Below are 22420 nucleotides of genomic sequence, written 5' to 3'. Positions count from 1 at the left end.
ACGTGACACTTTTATCAAAGGCGGCTGTCAGACGTCAGCGAATCGATGTAATTGGGCTTAAATTTCTCAGCCGCGCCCAACCCCGCGCCATTACCTATCACAACTCTCCATCGATTTCCATGTAGCTATCATCGCGAAATCTCGTCTCCTAGTACGATGATATAAAAGTGCGCGCTATCCTCGAATCAAGTGGAGTTTCTACATGGTTGTGAAACGCCGCGCCACGAATGTCCGAAAACAACGTTTCGGGACTTGGATGGGATATATTTCGGAATCTCGCACGATACCTCGATGGAAGGCTACAGCTAACACGGCGCGGCCAGGGAAAGCCGAAAAACCGGCTTGAAAGGAAATGCCGAGTCCTGGAAGTGGAATTGCGCCATGCTCTCATGCTCAAGAATTTTGACATAAGCCTGGCTGAGGATTGCGATGATTCTTCGGACCAGGATGCACTTAGATACTCGGAACGGATAGCCCAGCTGTTGGAGCCTCATGTTAACGGAAACTTTCAGGGCTCCCTTTCGACACCAGCAACGCCTTTGCACCCCTCTTGTTCCTCTTCAACCTTTAGAAAATATCCCAGGCTATATGAATTAACAGACTACCTAGAGAGTGTGGCAGGGCACACTAATTCAAATTTCCCGACAGGGTCCTTCAACTTGGTTCTTGAAACAAACGAAAGTCCACCTATTTTCTGCGTTCAATCTGCCTCTACTGCGCAAGCAATTTTGGAAAGCACTATGCAGTTAAATGCCTGCTTTCGGCAAATCCAAACTTTACCGGGAACGAACCCGAGGAAAAGATCCGGGAGTCCAACAGCAGAGGATGAGGAGCAATCAGGAAACCACAACCTCGGAGATCCAGACTTTAGAAAGCGTACTGGAGTTTTTATCAATGCGCTACACCAACTTCTGCCCTGCAGCAATTCCCATAAAGTGATGCTCCAGCTGCAGAATCGTAAAGGCGCATTGGATTTATTTTTGTCAGGATGTGATACAGAACGGTGGCAAGAAGTTCAGTGTGAACATCATACGTAAGCCTACCCGTGTACCCTGAAATTTGCATATCCCAGCTTCCTAACGGCATTCGCAGGTCACGTAACTCGATTTGTCGAATCGACGACCTTTGTGTGACCTTGCAAAAGTGTACAGACCAGCGACTCCAAATTGTAGTTGAGGCTCTTCGTGATGGTTCCCACAGTATTCATTACTCGCCGCAGCCAGCTCGCCGGCTCTACCCCCGTGGTTCTCTTTCAGGGTCCCTCGAGCATTTACTCGAGTCCGGAAGTTTCCAGAATATCAGCTTTAGCAATACGTCGTCACCGATGACTAATCGATTTACCCTGAAGGAGAAACGCATTCTCGCCCTAAAGCTTGGACTGTGCTTTCTAAACTTCTTTGATGCGCGTTATATGACAGAGAGTTGGAGATCCAGCGGGATCACCTTCCTCGCTCTTCCGGAGCATAAAATACAGGAAAGCCAAATTTATATTAATTGCTCTTTAAATCTACAAAGAACTCAGGAAAGTGAATGGTATCGACCTGGTCACCCTGTTTTGACATCCTTTGCAAGGCTACTACTAGAGATAGACGAAGGGCAGAAATGGCCCGGCCCAAGTGGTAACAGTAGTTCTGATCTTACAACAACATGGGTGGAACTTTGCAACTACGTCGAAAATGTCAAGATACACCGGGGCCGGAACTTCTATCTGGAGGCTGTCACCAAGATACTCTATTTACACACAGCTCTGAACGAAGCTCGTGAAACATTAACGAGCGAGAATGGCGAAGAAGTTGATATGAAATTAAGAGATTTGATGTATACAAGCATTGTTAGTCTCCTGGAACTAGAAGTTCCGGAGGAAACCAGAAAACGATTTAAATTTGAAGCAGTGAACATGCGCCCACCACACCAAGTTAACGAGAATGGACCTTTTAACACAAAACGATCCAGGAAAACCTCGTCGTCTTTTGCTTTTGGAACCCAACATGACGCCAACATGGATACTGACAGCGAAGAAGCCCTCAATATACGCTCGCACAAGGTGAACCAGGAATCAAAATGGCCGCCGACAAGTACAAGAAGTCTCAATTATGGTCTCAGGAGAGATGAGCCCCAACAATCTTTACTATCCCAGGAGATCTCAAAATCTAAATCTCTCGGCCTGTATGCATATATGCACCTTTGTTTCTTGATTTAATATTCCACGCTAACTTGCTGCAATAGGCAAGAAAGCCGACACGAATTTCATATCGCTATAGTCTGTGCGCTTTCGCTCGAGGCTGATGCCGTCCAAACACTCTTCGATGATATATACGAAGACGGTAGTGAAAGCCACCCAAAGCAGAAGGGCGATCAGAATATATACACAACAGGAAGGATCAGTCAGCAAGATGTTGTTTTATGTCACTTACCGAGGATGGGGGTCTCGAGTGCCGCAAGTGCGGCGGCGAACCTGCCGGTGAGCTATCCAGATATCAAGGTTATTTTGGTTGTCGGTGTCTGTGGGGCAGTACCTTTCTTACCTAAAAAGAAGGAAGAAGTTATTCTCGGAGATGTCATCATCAGTGATAGTGTAGTCAAGTATGACTACGGCCGCCAGCACCCGAACGGATTCGAGCGGAAAGGTGGCAGGGAGGAGATCCTTGGGCCGCTCGATCCTCAAATTCAAGGGCTTCTCGAAAAGTTGAGAACCAAAAAAATCAGGGAACGCTTTCAGAAGGATACTCTACAGTTTCTACAAATACTTCAAAGGACGGAAGACGAATATCGATATCCCGGTGCTAAACACGATATATTGTTCCCAGCGGCCTATCTTCACAGGGCCTACCGACGAGCTGCATTGGCCGATTGCACCTGTTTCCGATGCACAACAACATCTGACAATGTGTGTGATGTGATACGACAGAAAGATTGCGGGGCCCTCGGTTGCGGGGGGAAGGAAATAAAACGGGTGCGACTTGCTGAAGATGTCATTACCCCGTCAGTTCATATTGGGAGAATCGCGTCTGCGGATACAGTGATGAAATCCGACAAGCATAGGGATAGATTAGCTAAAGAGGAAGGTGTAATAGGGTTCGAAATGGAGGGAGCTGGTGTTTGGGGCAAGATACCCTGTGTCGTCATCAAAGGGGTGTGTGACTACGCCGATAGTCACAAAAATAAAAAGTGGCAATCCTACGCCTCAGCCACTGCAGCTGCGGCCGCTGCTTCTTTTCTAAAGTATTGGGTGTCCAATACTTATAGAGAGCCTTGATTTCCGTTCAGCTAATTGTAGCTATACGAATGGTTACAATTGTACAATAAAGCCATTTGAACACTTGGGTTTAGTACGCTTTACACTGGCGTTTATATATCATATATAGCCACTTTACTATGCACATAAGCATATAGCCCAACTTACAATTCAAGTTGACTTAGAATATTAGCGATTGTTCGGTCGGATCGATTCTTCTGATGGCAATGTGGTTAATTTTTAATATAATAATGGTCATATATTTAATTAGGGACGGAATAAGCATATTCGGGCAGTTTTGACACACCTGCATCGGCGAAATTTACCCCCACCACCTTCTGAAAAATAGGTTTCGTATCATACCAAGCCCGATTCAGTTCCGAAGATGATGAATGTGCCTCTACAGTAAAATGAATCTGTAGAGAGTATGTACAGCAAAATTTGCCAGGGATTTAAAAACCAATAGTTTACAAGATTTTCAAGTTTATGGAAACAACGTCCCAAAAAAATATTTTATTGTCCTGAAGTAATAATGATATTAAAGTGAGCCAAAAAAGTTTAGGTATTGGCAATGTGACTAAATTTCAAAATTCTTGCAGAAAAGAACCAATAATTAGGTAATATAGCAGAAGAATAGATGATAACTAGCGGAGCTAAATTATTATTCTGTTGATACGTCTAGACGTGGGGCACCCGCAAACATATAGAAGGTTGCCAATGTCAACACTATGATTCGAGGCTAATTCCTTGTGACATAGTGGCGTTACTAGTAATGATAACTGACGTGCCTGGTTTGGGATTATAGCCTAACTTGGCTAACCGATATCAGCCCCGCCCTGTGAAATGGTATTAAAGCGGGCCTCCCGAACAAGACACCGCTGTTGTGCTATCAACCGCTATCTGATGCTAAGGTATTTAGTAACAATGTCGTTTATCGAAGTTGTAATGTTCGGAATTTGGTACCTTCAGGGCCTATCGAAGTGGTTCGAGTTCCGGCCATCTGGTTACTTTTGACCTGTTTTCCTCTGCCTAAGAGTATATCGCGTTGATATTTTCTGAACTCTTTGCTTTATGGTAGACTGCCTCAGGTTATATTTTCGTTTTACCTTCAAAGCCTGTATCCTTTTTAATGCTCGGGCTTCCGCCCTTAGCTGAGATTCAACAGATTCCCGCCACATTTTCAACATGTTCGCTTCATACATCTCGAAAGTGAGCTCGGGGGTGTTATGCTTTGTTGTTCCCCCTTCAGGCTCCGTTGTTGTGTCAGCCATTTTGAAAATTAGGCGCGAAGGTTTATTTTGAAGGTGAGAAGTACGTGGAGATCTCGCGAGAAATGGGATGGGATATTTGAAGGTGAGAGTGGCTGGTTCTGAAGCTGGGCGGGGTAACTACTGTGTAGTTGATACGACAACACAGTCAACTCCGCGTTGCATGTTGAGTTGCCAAGCCCCAAACTTGAACCCGGGACGGTTTAGGACGAGGGGAAGAAAAATATGTCGGTTACTATAACAGGAAAGGTCCAGATTGCCGTGTTTGTGGGTGCCAAGACCTATATCACGTGCCACACTAATTTGATTATTTAAAACTCGAGTTGCAGCTAATCTACGGAGTAGTTGATCATCATCACAATCACATATTATAATATATAACCACAGGTTATGAGTCTACCATATTTACAGACAAGCCAATGGTATAAACTTCGTGAATTTTAACAATCGATTTATCTTTCACTATATTTATTCTTTTTACCTTTTAATATCCGCCGTTTTAGTTATTTTAAGGCATAAGAACTATTGTTGCCGTGTGTACGGGGTAATTGTTCAGCAACGCCCGTATGTATCCAACAGAACAACAGAACCCTTCCTTATTCATCAATTAATCAACCAAAGCTGCATCCTAAATTGGTGTGAAAATTTCCGGCAGATGGAACAGGTTATTCGGGGCGGAGACATTCTAAACGATAAGTGGTAAATGTTTGCCCATCTCAACAATATTTTTTTTCGACACATAGAGGCAGCGTCTATGCTATCAAGAAAAAACAATGTTGAAGATGGAAGTCATCTTCTTGAGAAAGCAAAAATAACGCCAGGTGAGTGCCCGAAGACACTCACTCACTGTGAAAGTGCCGCGCTGTGCAATGCGGACTCACGAATGAAAGGTCACGGCTTCATGATCCCGCGATCTTCTAACAAGGTAAGTATGCTTGAAGGAAGAGGGTGCTGGGGATTCGCTCCTTATATAGATAGTGCCAAGAAATAGCGAGGGAAACTTTCTGATGGTATGTTAGGCTCTTTTAGGAAAGTTTGTTTTGAGGGAAACTTCCTGACATATTAGGAAAGTTTGTTTGGACAAACTAATGCTGGGGTGTAGTACCAATTTGGAAATTTGGAAATTCTTGAAATAATTTATGTGCAAGTACCCTCCGGGGTTATCTCGCTCCGGTGGCATCCCAAAGGAGATTTGTCTATAAAACCCCCCCTCTCCCAACAAGACTCGTAATTCTCTCTTTTCCTCCCAGATCCCCCTTGGCAAAGTCTTGCCATTTGACGGCTTGGCCAGTGCAGTGGTTTGATAAAGGCGCAGGCTCAAAATAGGGTATTATTTGTCTTGGGAACGAGCCGCGACGCACTTAAACCAGCCCCGAGTATAGGCCGATAACATTGTCTTGCTAGGATGCTATTCATATATATATCCAGCATCTTGGTTTTCTGTATGTATATAATCTGAAATCACACATATTAGCGTCGAAATAACTAGGGTATTAGATAAAGCAAAAAAGTGTATGGGCTTTATGGTAACATGTTAACAATTACACTTTTTAAATTTTCTGTTGCTGGCATATATATACCGTACAGGCTTTTGGCTGGTTTCTCGAGACGTTTTACAGCAAAAGGGGAACTTACAACAGTATCAATAGTGACTTAATGGGAATTAAGACAGCTTAATCTCTCTTTAATGCAGTCTCAGAAAAGCACCAACGGTAAATTGAGGTCTCGAATAATCGGCTTATGAGCATATGAGGTTAGAGGGAATTCGGAATCGAATCGTGACGGGTCTACTTTTTTACTGATGCTACTTCTAGGATTAAAATATACATGAAGATTCATATCACAACGGTGTCTCATCGTTCATTTAGGGTTTAAATTGTGGCCTGGCCGACCGTCGTGGATTGGCAATTTATTTTGGTTAGGATTCAGTGTAATAATTACTGAGGTGAGTGTCTTATATACAGGCGATTTACCAAGGTATCAGTCTCAAAGTAGCTTCGAGATTTCAATGGCACATAGCTGGATTTACCAGTCCTAGATCAACTGCATCGGGAGGATCTCCAGAACCAATAACAACATCTCGTAACATGGAAGGCTCGGGCAATTGGTCCACATCACCTCTTTCAACTAAGCCTTCTTTGACTACCAGCTTCAACCACAACCATAGAGGTTTTAAGGCCATACAACAGCGGCTAAAATTGCGACAATCCTTTTCCTGGTCATCTATCAGCTGTCTAAAGATGTTAGAATTTGTGTACAGAGCCTCCCAAACTTTATACACCTTGAAACTGATACAGATGTCATATGCTTGACGGGATCTCCACTGACGAGCACTAGAGACGTTCAAATTGCGATAACATAAACTGTCAGGGGTATCCTCTCCTCGAATTGTCGTCCAAAGCGGGCTGTAGAGCTCCCATGAACAAGAAAAAGTATTTGCAGGTGCCTTAGCATATGCTTGCTTGAAGATTTTCTCGCCCGAGGGAGTACATCTGACGTTTGCCTTTCGAAATTCGGATATAATGTTCGCCGCTACCGGAATTGATTTTTGTCTGAGATGCCGGTGCCGTAGATGAGCAATTCGTGGACTGACTACTGTTCGGCGCAAGTTTAGCGTACGCCAATTCCTCAATTGCAAAACCGAAGCCTGTTGGGCTTTGAGGGTACTGATGAGAACCCCCGAAATCATCTTTTTAACAATTGACACTATGCGCCATAGTTATTTCTTGTGTTAGATAGATCGTGAATAGAAATGACAATTTCACCTTACTTAGGAGAATGGGTAACTTTAATATGCCTTGCTTGTACCCACACTAGCGGGTCGTAAAGTATTTGTTTTTCTGATGACTGTTGGGCTACCGAAGTGAGTGCGATGGCTTAAGCAAGCTCAAGTTTTTTTTTTTTTTTTTTTTTGTTTTGTTGTTTTTAGAAGCCGATAAGCTTAGTCGGGATCCGGATTGTGAGCAAGTTGATTTCAAGTTTGCGGTGGTATGGCCCGTAATGTGACTTTTGAAACGACACCAGTACTACCCATCCGGCCCTCATTTACGCTCCATGATCCGGCCGACGAAATTGCCTTGGCAATTATCGAAGTAGACACATTGTAAATTCTCCGAGTCAGTGAAATCGGGAAATGCAGAAGAATTAAAGACCTGGATTGTATATTGATACGCAAGTGCAATCCTATTCTGGGAGCAAAACTAACATTTTGAAATGGATATTATAACAAACAGGCGCCGAGAACTCACTACTCCGACTTAAGGCGTATTCTGAGTCAAAGTCACAAGTTGATATGGAGTGAACGATCATATGAAATGTGCAAAGCAAACTCATGATAGAATGCTCCTTCGCCGACCTTCGAGGCTACCAGTTCGGTTAATACCCATTCTACAACGTACATGCACTAATTTACAAAACTCAAATCAGACCAACTACTTATATAACCTCGAATCCAGCTAACTATTTATTCTGCGGTGCGCCCGTGCATGCAGGTGCGAGACGTTGGGATGGTGAAGATGGGACCGACAGGGAGACAGCGGACACGACCTAACGCAGTCCCCTGCGTTGCTGTGGCCGAATGACCCGGTTCTTTTTCCAGCGGGTAAGAAGTACGGGCACAAAGGCTGCGACTGGGTGCTTTGGGCTACAATCTTGCCATTCCAATGAATCTCCAATAGCCTTGCTAAATTCAGTGAACTCTGAAATTGAGATTTTCTCTTTCGTATCCAAGCGAAACTCGTGTACCAGACGAGCCACCAAATTCTAAGAAGTCAGCTAGCTGCCACGCCCGGAAAATTGCAAATCAATCGCACATATCATGGGGGAGCGGAAAGTTAAAAGGACCATGCTAAACTTACTGATAATTGCTCCCATCTGTGGTCGTTTGCCATGCCCGTTGATGGAATTCCAAGCTCGTCCCGTAACCTGACCATACTTTGTTTTATGGGCAATTTTTTACACTTGTCATACGCAAATTCTTCTTCTGTTCGCGGGACTAAATGGGCTGAAGGCAAGACTGGAGACGAGATATGATTATCACGGCCGTAGTCATGATCATGAGCCTCTCGTAATCCAGATAGAACTTCGATAGCGGTCTCTACTGCCGCCCGAGAACTCTCGGCCGAACCGGTTATAGAATCCGGGTCGGACATGACTACTCTGTAAAATTATGATAATGATATCCAATCGCAAAGGAAACACGATTCCCTCTTTAATTTATGATGTTGTTGGCAGTCGTGGGTGATGCGCTGTGATTGTAATTCTGATGACAAGGCTTTATAAATTTAAGCCAATTAAGGTCGCCATGCAAGGCTGATTATATCGTTTAACTCGACAACGCGAAAAATACAACATCAGTGGATATATCTGCACTTCATCAATAACCATGCAGACTAAGAACAGCGAGGAAGAAAAACCTATAGCTACGGGCGACCCTACCGGTTGGTATTGCCCAGTAATTATAATAGGATTTTAAAAGCTAACAATTGATATATAAATAAGATGTTTATCACCTTGACCAAAGTTTTAAAAGTGATCTGAATCTCAGAGATAATTCTACCATATCAAGGTATCGGGCGCAATACAAAGCTACAATTAATTAGATCCTCAGAAGGCTCGCTCGCGCATAACACGAGCCTAAAGCGTCACCAATAATAGCGGCTTCAGTCTTAACGTATGTCTGTAACGAATTTACGGTTTGTTCAGGACGGTTGGCCGGTCCGCTATCTGGGCAAGGAAAACTCTAGGGCTCCTCTTTTTATGAAGTGAAACTACTTATGAAAGTAGGGATATTGATTTGAGAGACTTTTAGGGTGCGTGTTTGACTAAAATTATAGGTAAACCTCGCCGTTCAATGTTAAGTACCATATTTGTTGGCATTTGGCTCCCATGATATGAATGTCTGATCTCAACATCGCTAACATACTAGCCTTACCTCTCCTCAAAACTTTTCCCCGTTCAAACTGTCGAATCCGGAGTGATAGAATGGTAGTTGAATAATGGTAAAAATAAAGTTAAGATATCCGATGCTATGTAAAGTACTGTTTGAGTTTCTTACTGGCCCTGCGACAAGAGTGTCCATATTCTATTTTTAACTGAGCGGCAGTAGTTCATAAAAACTTAGTTTCAGCAAACTGTGTGTTCTACCAAATTTTTTTTTAGGAAACTACTAGATTTGATCGAGCACAACCACAAGGAGCTACTGCTACACATCAACATGGCGTGGGACTAATTTAGGGTTTACTTTGGGGACGGCTTCGTGGTACGCATCAGTGGATTTCCAAGTGAAAACGAGAAGACTCCCCTCTCTTCTTCGGCCTCTAATAATCGAGAGCGGCGATATATAAATTTCTTACCAAGATCATAACTTAAAAGTGCCATGTGATACAGACTCGAAGACTCGTATCAGTGTATCTCGAGTGAAGTTTTTCTATTGAACCATACCGCCAAATCCTGTTTTGCAACATGCATTAATTCAAACTGTACACGAAATAATTACAAAAAAGAAAAAAGGAGCTGGGTGACAACAGGGACAACGGTGACAATGCTGACGACTCTGACAATGCAATAGTAGCGATATTTCCCACGATATCTGAACTAATGCAACTTTCGGGCCCTGCGACGCTTCGGCGGATCTCGTCTACCCTTTTTCCAGCGGTAAATAAGTACTGGTACGTATGCTGAGGCCGGTCGTTGCGGGGTGCATTCTTGCCATTCAAGTGAATTCTGAATGGCTTGGCTGAGTTTGGTTAAACTTGAAATACTTTCAAATTCGTAATTTAGTTCTTTTAGAGTTCGGTCCACTAATTTCTATTTCGGAATAACATTGTCAGTCGCGGTCGCCGTTGCGATGGGTACATATGTCAGTATGTATGTACATATACATGTTTTTGAGTTAATACTTACCGATAACTGATCCCACGTGTAATCGTTCGCCATACCTGTTGAAGGAATCCCGAGCTCTTCTCGTACTTTGGACATGCTCGTTTTTATGCTTAGTTTCTTGCATTGGTCGTATGCGACTTCTTCTTCTGTTTGTGGGATTAGATGTGCGGCAATCGAAAGCCGCGGGTGGTCATGGATAGGTTGGGATGTGGGGTTGGCGTTGCCCTCCCGGAATCCAGATAGAACTTCCACCGCTGTTTCAAACGCTGCTTGGGATCCCTCCGCCGAAGCCGAAGCAGTTCTAAAGTCCGGATGAGACATAGCTCTGATTATCGGGAAAAAACGGTTATAAGGCTACATGCGGCGGTATTAATATTAATATAAAGTGTTGATAGCCCACACTGTAGGCCTTTTATTTCCACGGTACGCGTCGAGCAAGAACAAATACAATCGAAAGTGTTGGGCGACTGGAATTAAACATCGATGATTGGATCATGGACCGCGTCTGTTTTGCTATTGTAGAATCCCTGCAGTGTTTATCTCATAAACCGGAATTAATGGTCCTGTGCGCTGCAGGATGGGATGCCAATGAAAAAATTGGTCATTGGGACACTAGCTTTGTGGCTCGCAGATTATGGGTATATTTTCGAAGTTTCCTCTTAGCGGGATCCCGGGAATCTTACATGGGCATGTAAATGTATCACTTAGAATGTGATTTCTTTTGATCGTTTTAGTTTGCTGGGTGCCTTAGTATTAGTGTATTGCGCAATTGCATAATATCAACAGCCAGCACCATTTTACGTACATAAGTACACAATTGTTCTTGAATTAAGTTCAGGAATTAGATGACAGGTGTTAGAAGCTCAGTCTAGAACAGGGCCTCACTACATTAACATCGAGAACTTCCAGCGTAATTATTTAAATACAAGCAGAATATCGCTCTTGATCGAGAACTGCAAAAGTGATCAGAATTGAAACCAATTTAGGTCAAATGTTTTGTCTCGTCCAAATCAGAACCAACTTTAGGGTCAGTCTTAGAGCTCGGCTCAGAAGTGCGGCCAGGATCACCGTTGTCGTCGCCATCTGTAGCAGACTCTACATCTGATGTGTCTGAAGCAACTGAGGGAAACGGTTCATCATCTGTGTCCGGCTCCGCTTCATCATCGGAATATTTGTCACTTGGCGATATTACATGGTAAAGGTCGTTTGATACTTCATTGTCCGAGCAGAAATGCCCGAAACGATAATACTCTCCTTGAAGTATCGTCTGCCTCAAACAAAACACCTTCACATTATCCAACTTCTCAAAGTATGGTAATTTGCGGCTCAAAGTCGGCAAATTTTCGTCGAACCAAGTACCAGGGTAACCATACCTATTATATTGAGCGATATGTTTCGAGGCGAGACACCTAAATATGAATTTTATCTCATCAAGGAAACTGTCCTTTGGAGTTCTATCAGTCGGCGTAAAAACTCTACCCGGTCGATTGTAGAATTCTTTCAATTTCTGAATATTTGGAGGGTGCCAACGTTCATCTTCGCGGAGGCATGTATTGAGGGCTCTTACAGCCCTGCGGTCTATTTTGTCGTCCTCTTCTGAGAAAATCTTATTAAAGTCGTCCTTGCCATCTACTTTGAGTATTCTGACGTTTGGTGTCAGGCAAAACAGAAACGGAAGGAGTGATTCTGAATTCACACCTCCCAGGATCGCAGCTTCCGTAGCGGACGTCAAACCCCAGGTTCTACAGATGTCCTTGATCTGTATTTCTTCCTCGGGGTTCCAGGTCCAGTATTTTGTTAGAGACTTTTTCCGATTCGGGTGTCGTCGACGATAGTGAACGGACATCTTGACGATTCTTTTACCGAAAGCGGGGTTCGCGAGGGTTAAACGGGTGAGTTTCCATGTTGGGTAGTTTGGAGCATCGATGAATAGTCTGACATTCAATTTGACTTTTTGCCCAACTTCTTTGAATAACTTGCAGGCGCGCTTTACTCGAGCGAGGTCGTCGGAGGGAAGGGTTTCGAAAATTTGTATGAGAATTTCGATAGGTAATGCATTCATCTTTCTCTTTTTTTTTAATTTCGGGAGGCGATTGTGGTAAGAAAATACGATTGTGGAGAGTATAGTGGATCTATAGATTCGGATAGAGAGTGTCTAACCTGGTTCTGGCTGCTAAAAATCTCGAGACTTAGTGGACACGCCCAGGTACATACGTGAATGAGTCACAATGGACCCCTTGGCTGGAAGTTTTCCCAAACGAATGAATAAACGAGAATCGCCTTCAAGTTTTTCTTCTTTTGCTGATAGAAGGGACTTTAGTATTTTATACATTCAGGGAGGCGAAGGAACAAAAATAAAATGCCTAGAGCAACGCAGCCGGATGCACCGATGTTATTCGTGTACTTACATACAGCGCCGGAATTCTAGGTCAGGGCTATAGCTAAAGAAGCTTCTTAATCAGGCTACAGAGGACCCTTTTTTCGATAGTATTCATATATAGTGATACACCTGCAAAATTTTAACACGGTGTACGATAAAAAAGTTCAATCAAAAAACAATCACAACCCTGGCAAAGTTCTTTATTGCAAGAAAGTGTACGCGTGCGGGGTCGTCGGGCGAGACTGCTGGCATGGGTCGGGCGGCAGTTGTGATGTTTTAACGTGTTGTGTCATAATTGGTTGACCTCAGGACGTCTGCTGGTTTCACGTGTATATATCTCTAATTAGTGGTGCGCCGAAGCGTTTTAACTAATACAAGAGTTATGCATGCTACACAGTACAGCTAAGCTACGTCTGTATGCATAGACGTAGCTATAGTCTAGAAACAAGACGGCGCGTACTCAGGAAAGAATGGATACCCTGCAAGTAATGGAGTGGATGAGTGGGGTAACAGATCCCCAACTTCCCGAACCCTGCGAGCCACGGTCTTTGGGAAGGGGCTCTTCATTAGAGGATAGAGAAATCCCGTTTGATAGTCCTCGCAAGCGAAAAGGATCTGATGCTGCAATGTCAGACCGCGATGACGATTCACTCTTAGAGGCTAAGAGCAAGCAACAAGAAAACCAACCGCTACACCCGGGCCCGCTTACATTAAGCGGCTTGGGCAGGGCGCCATTATATCCCGAAGACAGCATCTCGGAGACAGACGTCGCGCAGATCCCCTCACGTTCTTCTAGTCCTTCAAAAAACTTGACGTCTACGGTTAGTTCGAAACTTCAGAAGAGGGAATTGCTCGATCAAAGCTTCCCGAGATTCGACTTTTTAAGCGCGTCAGGGCGGGGCGGGTTAAGCGCAGATGAAACCCCAGAAGATTGGGTGGCTGCCAGTCTCTAGCGCTTGGTCAGCTATCTTGGTGGGGCGCCATGCCTAGATAGTATGGTCTGCAGCTGTGTCGAGGTACGTATCTTGTCACCCCCTCCCCCCCTTTTTTTTTTCTGAGGGGAAGGAGGGGGGAAACGAATAATAGACCGAGCTAATTTGACTTGTAGGATATGGTTCGGGAACAATGGCCTTACGAGCCTTGGCCCAAGTCCAAAACTCCGGGGCGAGAGTGTAGTAATCCCCGCCGGCATTCTCAAGAAGCCGAGTTTGTTGTAGAAATAAGCACTGTTGTTGAAAAGCTCCACTCAGAAATGACCGAAGAGATGGCATGGGTTTCTACTACTGCACGGATATTAGAAAATGTCGCCGGATTCGCGAAACAATTCCATCCCGTGTCCGCAGCTATCGTGTAAGTAGCGCAAGTGAATAGGCAATAAACCATCTTTCAAGAACCAGGCTAATTCGTTGCTTAGAACATCCGTGCATGTTGATTAGAGCTTGTTCCCAGTTGTTAGGAATGTTTCAACCCAGAATCGCTCTAGATCGCCGTCAAAGAAGTTAAAAACCTAGCGGTCGGTAACGTCAGTCAGAGAAGAAGTTCTCACGGCACGCGCGGACCTCACAGTAAATTTCGACCTGCGAAGCAAGAAACTTGTGGATATCTCAAATAAACTCTCCGAAAAGTTTGGGACATATCCCACGCCCTTCATCAATACGGCAAAATCGCCCTTCATAACCATTGAGTGTAAGTCTCAAGACGGCAGCAATGTAGGCGCGGAATTTCAGTCGACTCTATGCGGCAGTGCGATGCTCGAATCTTGGCGCCGTTTCGGTTTGCCGAAATTTTCGGATGTGAGCGCCGGAGAGCCTCTATCCGCCGAATCATCGTCACCAACCATCTATCCTACAGCGCACCGGAAACTTAGCTCTGGCGACGGGGCAACCGAACAGAGCGCCAAAATTGACCATGTGTTTGCGTTACAAGTAGTTTCTTTTATGTGGTCGTTCAGTGTCATCTTCGTTGATCCAAGGAACCCTCCGAGTGCAGAACATTCTCGTAGAGTGCTAGGCCCGTTTGGTATCGGCGATAGTCGAACCCCGACCGGCCTCTATTCAATCTTGAGGTTTCTCGACAAGCTGTACACTTGCAAAGTATCGACTTGGCTACCTGGGATGTTGGAGCGAGATACGACTTCGATGGTTTATTGATTATGTAATTTGTGGCGTAAAGGTTATTATATTATAGGCGTCTCTGCTCTGTTCTTGAACGATTACGAAGTCATGTTTATTCAATTAAGTGCATGCAACACGGCAGTTCATCATGTGAGGTATTAATTTTAATGGGGATTCGGTGACAATTCGGGCATTCAAGATAAAGCTTTAAGTACTCAATAGGTAGTTAGTTGATTTTCCGATCTATAGTCGCCAAGTACGCCAAGCGACAGAGCCGGCAAGTGGGATACAGCCGATTGTGATAGCCCCTGGTGACTTTGCGGCATGCCGACAATCCAGCCAAAATTTCCGTTTTACGACGGACGGATGACAGCTAAGCTCTGAGTCGGACAATATGTTTGCTGTATACGCATACATCAATGACCAAATAATCTGAATCTGTACTGAACAACGTGTGACTAACGCGCGGAGATGATATATATATCGGCAAGCTCGTATTCTTCACATGCATTTGCTTACACACCTAGCACTATATATCCAGATACACAAAAATCTTCAATTGCTTGCCACTTATCAAAAATGACACCGACTATCGCGCTCGCCATTACGCCCGAAGCCCTTGACAACGTTCTTCAATACCTCGAGAAACACGATGTATGGGCAGTAGCATTGACCTGTAAAGCCCTTCTTCCGGCTTGTCTCCGCTCTATATGGCAAACCCTGGAGGTCACCTGCGAAAGTCCAATCCGAAGACCAGGCTCTGAACGCGAGTTTGGGGAAAGCCTTTGCAATGTCATCGAAAAATACTGGATGAATGCTTCTTGGCTTCAGTATGTCAAATTTTTGAACGTTGGTCGCTACTTGAATGCCGATTCTCCCGAGGCCTCGGTTTTGTTGGGGTTACTGGAAAGTGAAAAAATCCGTCCGAATCGTATCGAACTTATTGTAGATCATCCGAGTAAGTGAAGTTTAGACACGGATATGAGTAGTAGTACAACAAGGTCCCAAGAGAGAACTTGTTCTGGGAGCAAAGCTGACACTTTGAAACCGACATTATAACAAAAAGATGCCCAAATTCCACTTCTCCGACTTAAGGCGTACTCTGAGACAAGGTTGCAGGTTGATTTCAGCATCATTTTAGTCTCAACACTTCCGTTGACGGAATTTGTCGATCTACCAAAAGTTTCTCATCTCACAGTTCAAGCTCCTTTCGTTCCACATGAAATTGATGAGGCTGGGCCCCAGTACGACGCCTTCATAGGGAAAACCGCCAAAGATTTAGCAATAGTACTAGACCAGATCGTTAATCTGAAGCACTTTGGGTGGGTCCTGCCGAAGATTCATCTTAGGTTGATGGGTCGCCCTCTGCATTCAGACCCACGTCGATTAGTACAATGTCTCCAAGACGCATTCAAACGGCTTAAATACCTTATAAGTTTCCGATTTTACGGGTTCTTTCTTCACCCAACTGTCTTTATAGTCCCGCCTCATAGCATCCGAGAGCTAAAAGTGGAAGGCATTGTATCTAGAGAATGGTGGAAAGCTTTTTCTGGATGTCCTTTGCCGAAACTAACGAGCTTAACTTTGAGAATGAAACCCAGCGGCGCTGAATGGCAACTTACGAACATTAGTCTTAACTGGTCTCCGAAGCCAGATTGTCTACCATACCCAGGTTTTCAACTACACAATGTCACATCTCGTGGTCTAAGAACGGTTGTTTGCGAGGTCGATGATGGTCCTTCTGATATAATGGATGATTTGCTTCGTGCAATCCCGCATCCCCAACGAAGCGCAAACGAAGTATCGAAAATTGCGGACGCAAAAGAAATTATAGAGCAATGCTCAACGCTTTTTTTCGGGTCTCTATTAGATGAATGCAAGAGAGCCGCCGAAGAAAGATATAGATTGAGGGCAATAAACCAATATGGAAACTGGGGGGCGGTGAGATTCTCGGCTGAGTTTGGTGAGTTGGTTATTAAACGCGCAGCAATTGATACTCAATTGGCCCCACAGCGAGGGACCAACCTGGAGCCGCCCTTAGAGATTAGAGAGTGGTGCCGCGCGGTACTGCAGGGCTGCGTTGAAAAATCCTTAAATTATACGACTGGAATTCATACAGAAATGCTTGAGGGGAGTCAAGCAGATTTCAATGGTTCTCAATTTTTCAGTGACTGTGCGACTAGACTCAGAACACTGGTCAGAGAATCACTAAATAACTCGCAGAGTGCAGCGTTTTTTGTATTCGATGAGGTTGAAAGTTTTCAAAAGAAATTCAAGACTTTCAAACGAAGAATCACTGATGCTATTGCGGAAAGGTTGGTGGCGGGAGAGAAAATCGGGATTGTGGAAGCGTTAAGTATCTGGATAGATGCGATGGTTGCGCACGATCGAGAATTGTACCGAATAGGTTATCTTGTAGAATAGGAAGACTACTCAAGAGGTTATATGGGGTAACCAACTCGCGCCGGTACTTATGCCAAATACATCTATACGAATTTCTTCGTTTTCAATAGGAATAAGGGTATCAAGACAGTCTTATTTGGAGCCTACGGCGGAGACCATCTGGCTGTGGCTTACGAGCCGCGGGGAGCATCGATATCGGAATATATAACGACGAGGACGAATACAGGCCAGGTTCGAAACTTCATGCTGTGAACCTCTTACATCAATCATAGGTAGGAGCTATATCGATGCAAATTCCAAAATTTGAGGCGGCTTCACTATAATTGAAACGGAGGGAGATATATAGCACCATAAGACACAGCTGTACAATAAATGAATAACTATATTCTTCCATATTGTAATATTAACGAGCTAGGTTTCCACGTGGTAAATATTTGAGGCGTCTGTTGTTCGGCCCAAATACAACTATTTTTCGCTCAAGAGCCGTTAGAAGGGTTTAATCGGCTAGCGCGGATCCCTCTTTGAAATATTTTATTCGCGGAAGCCCCACCGTGCCGCTTCACTCTGTTCATATATTAATAGAATTCCGAATTTCAGCCTTCTTCTTGAATATCTGCAACACAAAATTAATTTCTGCTACACCATGAATCTAGTCGTATGTTCCCAGAGCTCCTAAAATAGTAGTTAAGAATTGCTTGGTAAATATATGGCTACTAACTTTGTTCCTGTCGTATAGGATAACTTTTCCAAGCCCTATATACGTTATTCAAGTATGGGAATAATAGATTGTGCCATCCAGAACATTATTACGTACATGTTCGATGAGCCTATGATATGTCCCTTGACCCTGAACTTCGTTGGACTTACAGCAAGGCTGAAGCGCGAGGAAGTTCTATTCAGAGAACTGTTTTTAAAACCTGAACAGGCTTTCATTCTGAACTCGGAAATAGTGGAAACCCTCCGGTTAAATGCAAGGACTTTTGAGAATTTCAACAGGTTATTCAAGTCGTTGCACATTTGGGGACTTGGAGTACCTCACTGGAATCTTATAATAACGATTAAAGATCCGGGGGATACGCAGCTCTATTTATTGCCAAGGAAAGAATACTGTGAGGCGGTAGTACGTAGATTCATAGAACATACATTTAAGAAAGAACAGCAACAACTTTATGGATTGTTGCTTATCCAAATAGCCCGGGTGGTCGCGCAAAATGAAGCTAGAATCACACGATGGGTTAAATTAGATTAGAATAAACCATTTAATTAGTTGGGAAAACTCACTTAGACCCAATGGGGAAAGAGTTTATATAATTAGCATCTCAAAACACCTGCATCAAATTGGATTTAGCATTTGACATATATTCACAGATTTCGCAAATTCAGAACTATTTTGCACATATATATATATGAATCTAACTATAAGTTCTCCTACCCTTAGTCGTGAGAACGAGGCCACCTTTTGTTAGGAGAGCAATCAAGTCAGGAGCTTTATGTAGGCTTTCTAAATACATAAATATTTGAACAGTTCTTATAAGCCTCCTCACTTTAGAGTTTCTGATATTTGATATTTACCGCCATATAGAGTTTAAATCTAGTCTTAATGTCCAGTTTGAGCAGGCCAAACTTCGCACTCGGGAAACGATAATCATTGGCATATTGCGCTTTTGTAAAACATCAATTCAGACTTACAATGGTATGTTAGATCATAATTTGGAGCATTACGAATAATAATTGGCAAAGCATTTATATGCATTTAGGATATTCATTGGAACAAAGTAGTAGAGCCTCAGTGCATACAGGATTAGAGGAAATATTAAATACGAATGATATGATATATGATCTGACTCATAAAGTCAAGGCAGCTCATTACACCAATATGGCAAGTGTAGCCGAAGCCCCGCTTTGGTATTCAGCGGAGCGAGCTGGAGGCTTCGGTACCATCTAGGGTGGCCATAACTGTGTACATAACTCAAAGTCGCCAGCGCCAGCGTTCCGGTTTCATAACCTTCTATCGATCAGAAAGTTTTCCTGCAATCTCGTACGTATCCGTGAAGGCGCGCCCAGAAGAAACAATAGTTTGTCGGTTTGATTTGAGGTATAACTACTAGATAAGCCTTGGCGCTTCGGCGGCTTCCCTTAAACCAACCTTCTAGCTGGACTACGATCTAAGCAGTGTTCCTCTCTTAAGTTTAGCATCTTGTAATTCTACATAAGTGGGATTATTAGTCCGGGCTCGCAATAAGATGAGCTTGCTTACGTGCCCAAATGAGATTTTGGAAGAGGTATCCCAAGAGCCAACCCTCCAAATAGTTACCTCCAACTACAGGGCTATTAGCGAGCCGTGAGAGCTAACTAACTCCAGATTCTCTCTTACCTGTACAACGAGCAACGGAAAATCTACACATGGGACAATCTTGTGCAAAGTGACACCCCAAATCGATTCGGCTCTGCCAATGAAATCGCAGAATCTACAGAACAAATTGAGCCGAGACCCGGGATTAAATATCTAAGAATGATAAAAGACCGTAACCAAGCCAGCTTTTACGATTTGAGACTTCTTTGTCGGAGATTTGAGGCCGTCGCTACAGCCTTTGCGTTTTCGACGGTATATATATGCGGAAGTTTGGAGCATACCCAGCTGATTACCCGAAAGCTCGTGGGAACCGAGCGAGATCCTTTCGCTCGGTATACCAGACATGTCGTTATTTCGCCAATGTCGCTGCTTCCTAAGGATTGCTCATTTCCTAAAAGCCGATGCCGTCTATTCAATGGTATTTACTCCTACCCATGCTTCGAGCCCTACATAGAACGAAATACATTCTTATAATGCAATCCATTGGAATTTGGGGAGTTAAGAAGCGCCAAAAGAGGAATCTGAAACGCAAAGAATATTCAACGTTGAGAACAGCTCTCGATGGGTTAAAATATTTATCAATGAAATCACATCTCTATTTTCGAATCTACCTGGTTTGGTCACGGAACTTACAATTCGGACACTCGAGCCAACAAGGGAGACGGAAGACAATGTAGGGGATGTCAATGAGCTATTCTTAAAAGCCTTTTCGCTCGCCACGCGATCATTTCCCGCCACCCAACTACGAAAGTTGCATATACATGCTCAAAACGCCGACAGTGCAGCATATTTGTGGCGGGGATTTGAAACGATCAAAGATGTAGTCTCTTACGCTGGGCCTAGCACATACACGTGCTCGCAACGTCCCTATTTGGAGAAGATAAAGGAGGTAAACGTTCGGGGCAAATCCGTTTCCGGCCGGAATATGAAACACATAACGGAATGGCTCCCCGAGACTATGGAACATCTTTCGATAAAGTCACCATACTCCTATGGCGCAGCCTATCCTCCCGAATTCCAACTATCAAATCCGCAGAACCTCAAGTCGCTCGTTCTCGAAGGGATAGAGAAGTTTGACGAATCAGTAGTGTTTTTCCTACTAACACTAGAGACTTGCTCAAAATTACATATCTATGGGTGTGACATCACCAACATGCACAGTTGGGCTGGAGACATTACTCCCATAGATCTCCGTTGGGGTCATGTTTTCACAGCATTTGCTGAGCTCCCGCGTCTTGTTGATTTTCAGGCTGGAAATTTATCTTACAGTACTGTCCGCCAGACGTACAAATACCTCGACCTCGAAAGAATATGGTTCTTCACAGATTATAGAGATGATTTTGAAGCATTCAGCGCCTTCAGGACTACTCTTATCGAAAGGCGTAGGCACCTTGGGTTACCACAGCATACATGGCTATCTAAAACTAGCATATATGAAGACGACTCTCGGTCATTAAAGGCCTATGGCTTAATAGCTGCAATAATCGCGGATGTTTTCCAGCATCGGCGCTTAGTAATTCGAACGAAACAGGATCGCAGGCGCGATAGAACCGTATTCGGTGAAATCAAGGACAATATAGTTGGAAAAATAGAGATTAAAAACGGGAAGGTGGTGTATTCGTTGTCAGGGTCCTGGACTACTGAAAGGCAGAGAGGCCGTAATCCTGATCTCTTGAATACTGAGCCTGGTTGGGAGTATGGTGACCACACATGGGAGGATATTTAGAATATAGCTGAGGCTAGCTGAAGAGTCGACGGATATGTGTAAATACGTGCCATTCTAGAATATCAAACTATTGCTACCACTAGCTATTTGCTGGATCTGAGACGAGATTACTTGTTTGCTTTAGTTTAGGATTACATCTAGTGTTATAAAGGTGCATCAACGCGTTAACGCATCGACTTCAGTTAACTGTAGCATGCTAACAAATTTTCACTTGCGGAGAAGAAAAGAAAATAACATCTAAAAAAACAAATAGAATAAAAGGAAAGTTCCGATGTTACCGAAGGTGGCCGAAGAGCAAGTCTGTGCGCCCTTCCCATGTGCCAACGAAAAAGTGAGGCTACAATATTATAACCCTCAGATGGTAGCGGTTTTGTTTGCCATGTAGGGTATACCATGTAGAATGCACGGTTTTATAGCGACTGAGATAGCGGGAAAATGGAATGTAGTACAAAGCATTGACCCCGCGGCCCGATCGATATCAATGCTTCTAGAATTCTCATTATGACGCATGTAGGACCTGGAAGATCGAAAGTGATAGTACGATCCTGCGTCAGGCAGCATTAGTTCCAGGCAGAACCTTAGCCAAGGCCTGCATTTATTGCCAGGTCTTATCTCTTCATTTTATGCGTTCGATTTTCTTGTGCCAACCGCGTCCAATTAGGTTTGACTATCACATTCTATCATGCAGGCAGCTGCACAGACGGCACAGAGGATCATAGCGTACCTTGCCAACATATTTAGGTGCTGAGATACAATTTGTATTAATAATCTACGTCAAATTTATGACAGGGCCAGTTCTAGCGCGCAGAGCCAATTTCTTCACTACCTGTCACTGTGAATTAATTCGTGGGGGCGCGATATGCAATACTGACAGCTACAATGCAATGTTGAAAAATGCAGGTAGAGGTTTGGCCAACAGGCTACCAGGATTACTCTTTCGGGCCCTTGTAGCGTCATAACGTTTATAGCCGGAACCAATGAGAAGGCATCTATATCCTTGCTTGTGTAACATTGTATAACGCCAAGGAACTTCTCCATTTCCTCGAGCCTCGCATACA

General features: G+C 43.9%; 8 protein-coding genes across 8 annotated transcripts; 5 read left to right on the top strand and 3 right to left on the bottom strand.

The window, feature by feature from the left end:
• Positions 1-227: 227 nt before the first annotated feature.
• AOL_s00043g214 (uncharacterized protein) lies at positions 228-3256 on the top strand (the record flags this gene model as incomplete). The annotated part of the gene is made up of 3 exons (XM_011120701.1): positions 228-1033; positions 1093-2166; positions 2227-3256. 3 exons carry the CDS (start codon positions 228-230, stop codon positions 3254-3256), a joined length of 2910 nt encoding a protein of 969 aa, XP_011119003.1.
• Positions 3257-8049: 4793 nt separating this feature from the next.
• On the bottom strand, positions 8050-8654 carry AOL_s00043g213 (uncharacterized protein; the record flags this gene model as incomplete). The annotated part of the gene is made up of 2 exons (XM_011120700.1): positions 8050-8265; positions 8361-8654. 2 exons carry the CDS (start codon positions 8652-8654, stop codon positions 8050-8052), a joined length of 510 nt encoding a protein of 169 aa, XP_011119002.1.
• A 1444-nt stretch (positions 8655-10098) lies between these two features.
• Positions 10099-10707, bottom strand: AOL_s00043g212 (uncharacterized protein; the record flags this gene model as incomplete). Its single annotated transcript, XM_011120699.1, has 2 exons — positions 10099-10311; positions 10408-10707. The coding sequence occupies 2 exons, from the start codon at positions 10705-10707 to the stop codon at positions 10099-10101; spliced, it is 513 nt and encodes a 170-aa protein (XP_011119001.1).
• A 661-nt stretch (positions 10708-11368) lies between these two features.
• AOL_s00043g211 (uncharacterized protein) lies at positions 11369-12448 on the bottom strand (the record flags this gene model as incomplete). Its single annotated transcript, XM_011120698.1, has 1 exon — positions 11369-12448. The coding sequence occupies one exon, from the start codon at positions 12446-12448 to the stop codon at positions 11369-11371; it is 1080 nt and encodes a 359-aa protein (XP_011119000.1).
• An 806-nt stretch (positions 12449-13254) lies between these two features.
• Positions 13255-13719, top strand: AOL_s00043g210 (uncharacterized protein; the record flags this gene model as incomplete). The annotated part of the gene is made up of 1 exon (XM_011120697.1): positions 13255-13719. The coding sequence occupies one exon, from the start codon at positions 13255-13257 to the stop codon at positions 13717-13719; it is 465 nt and encodes a 154-aa protein (XP_011118999.1).
• Positions 13720-13761: 42 nt separating this feature from the next.
• AOL_s00043g209 (uncharacterized protein) lies at positions 13762-14916 on the top strand (the record flags this gene model as incomplete). The annotated part of the gene is made up of 3 exons (XM_011120696.1): positions 13762-13782; positions 13875-14116; positions 14298-14916. 3 exons carry the CDS (start codon positions 13762-13764, stop codon positions 14914-14916), a joined length of 882 nt encoding a protein of 293 aa, XP_011118998.1.
• A 543-nt stretch (positions 14917-15459) lies between these two features.
• Positions 15460-17304, top strand: AOL_s00043g208 (uncharacterized protein; the record flags this gene model as incomplete). Its single annotated transcript, XM_011120695.1, has 2 exons — positions 15460-15838; positions 15947-17304. The coding sequence occupies 2 exons, from the start codon at positions 15460-15462 to the stop codon at positions 17302-17304; spliced, it is 1737 nt and encodes a 578-aa protein (XP_011118997.1).
• Positions 17305-19526: 2222 nt separating this feature from the next.
• Positions 19527-21362, top strand: AOL_s00043g207 (uncharacterized protein; the record flags this gene model as incomplete). Its single annotated transcript, XM_011120694.1, has 3 exons — positions 19527-19565; positions 19646-20054; positions 20140-21362. The coding sequence occupies 3 exons, from the start codon at positions 19527-19529 to the stop codon at positions 21360-21362; spliced, it is 1671 nt and encodes a 556-aa protein (XP_011118996.1).
• Positions 21363-22420: the final 1058 nt, after the last annotated feature.

This window comes from Orbilia oligospora (assembly GCF_000225545.1).
Source record: "Orbilia oligospora ATCC 24927 unplaced genomic scaffold scaffold00043, whole genome shotgun sequence".
In the NCBI taxonomy this organism is placed as follows: Eukaryota; Fungi; Ascomycota; class Orbiliomycetes; order Orbiliales; family Orbiliaceae; genus Orbilia; species Orbilia oligospora.
The sequence above is the reverse complement of the archived record's forward strand: the minus strand, read 5'-3'. Positions and strand labels throughout refer to the sequence as shown.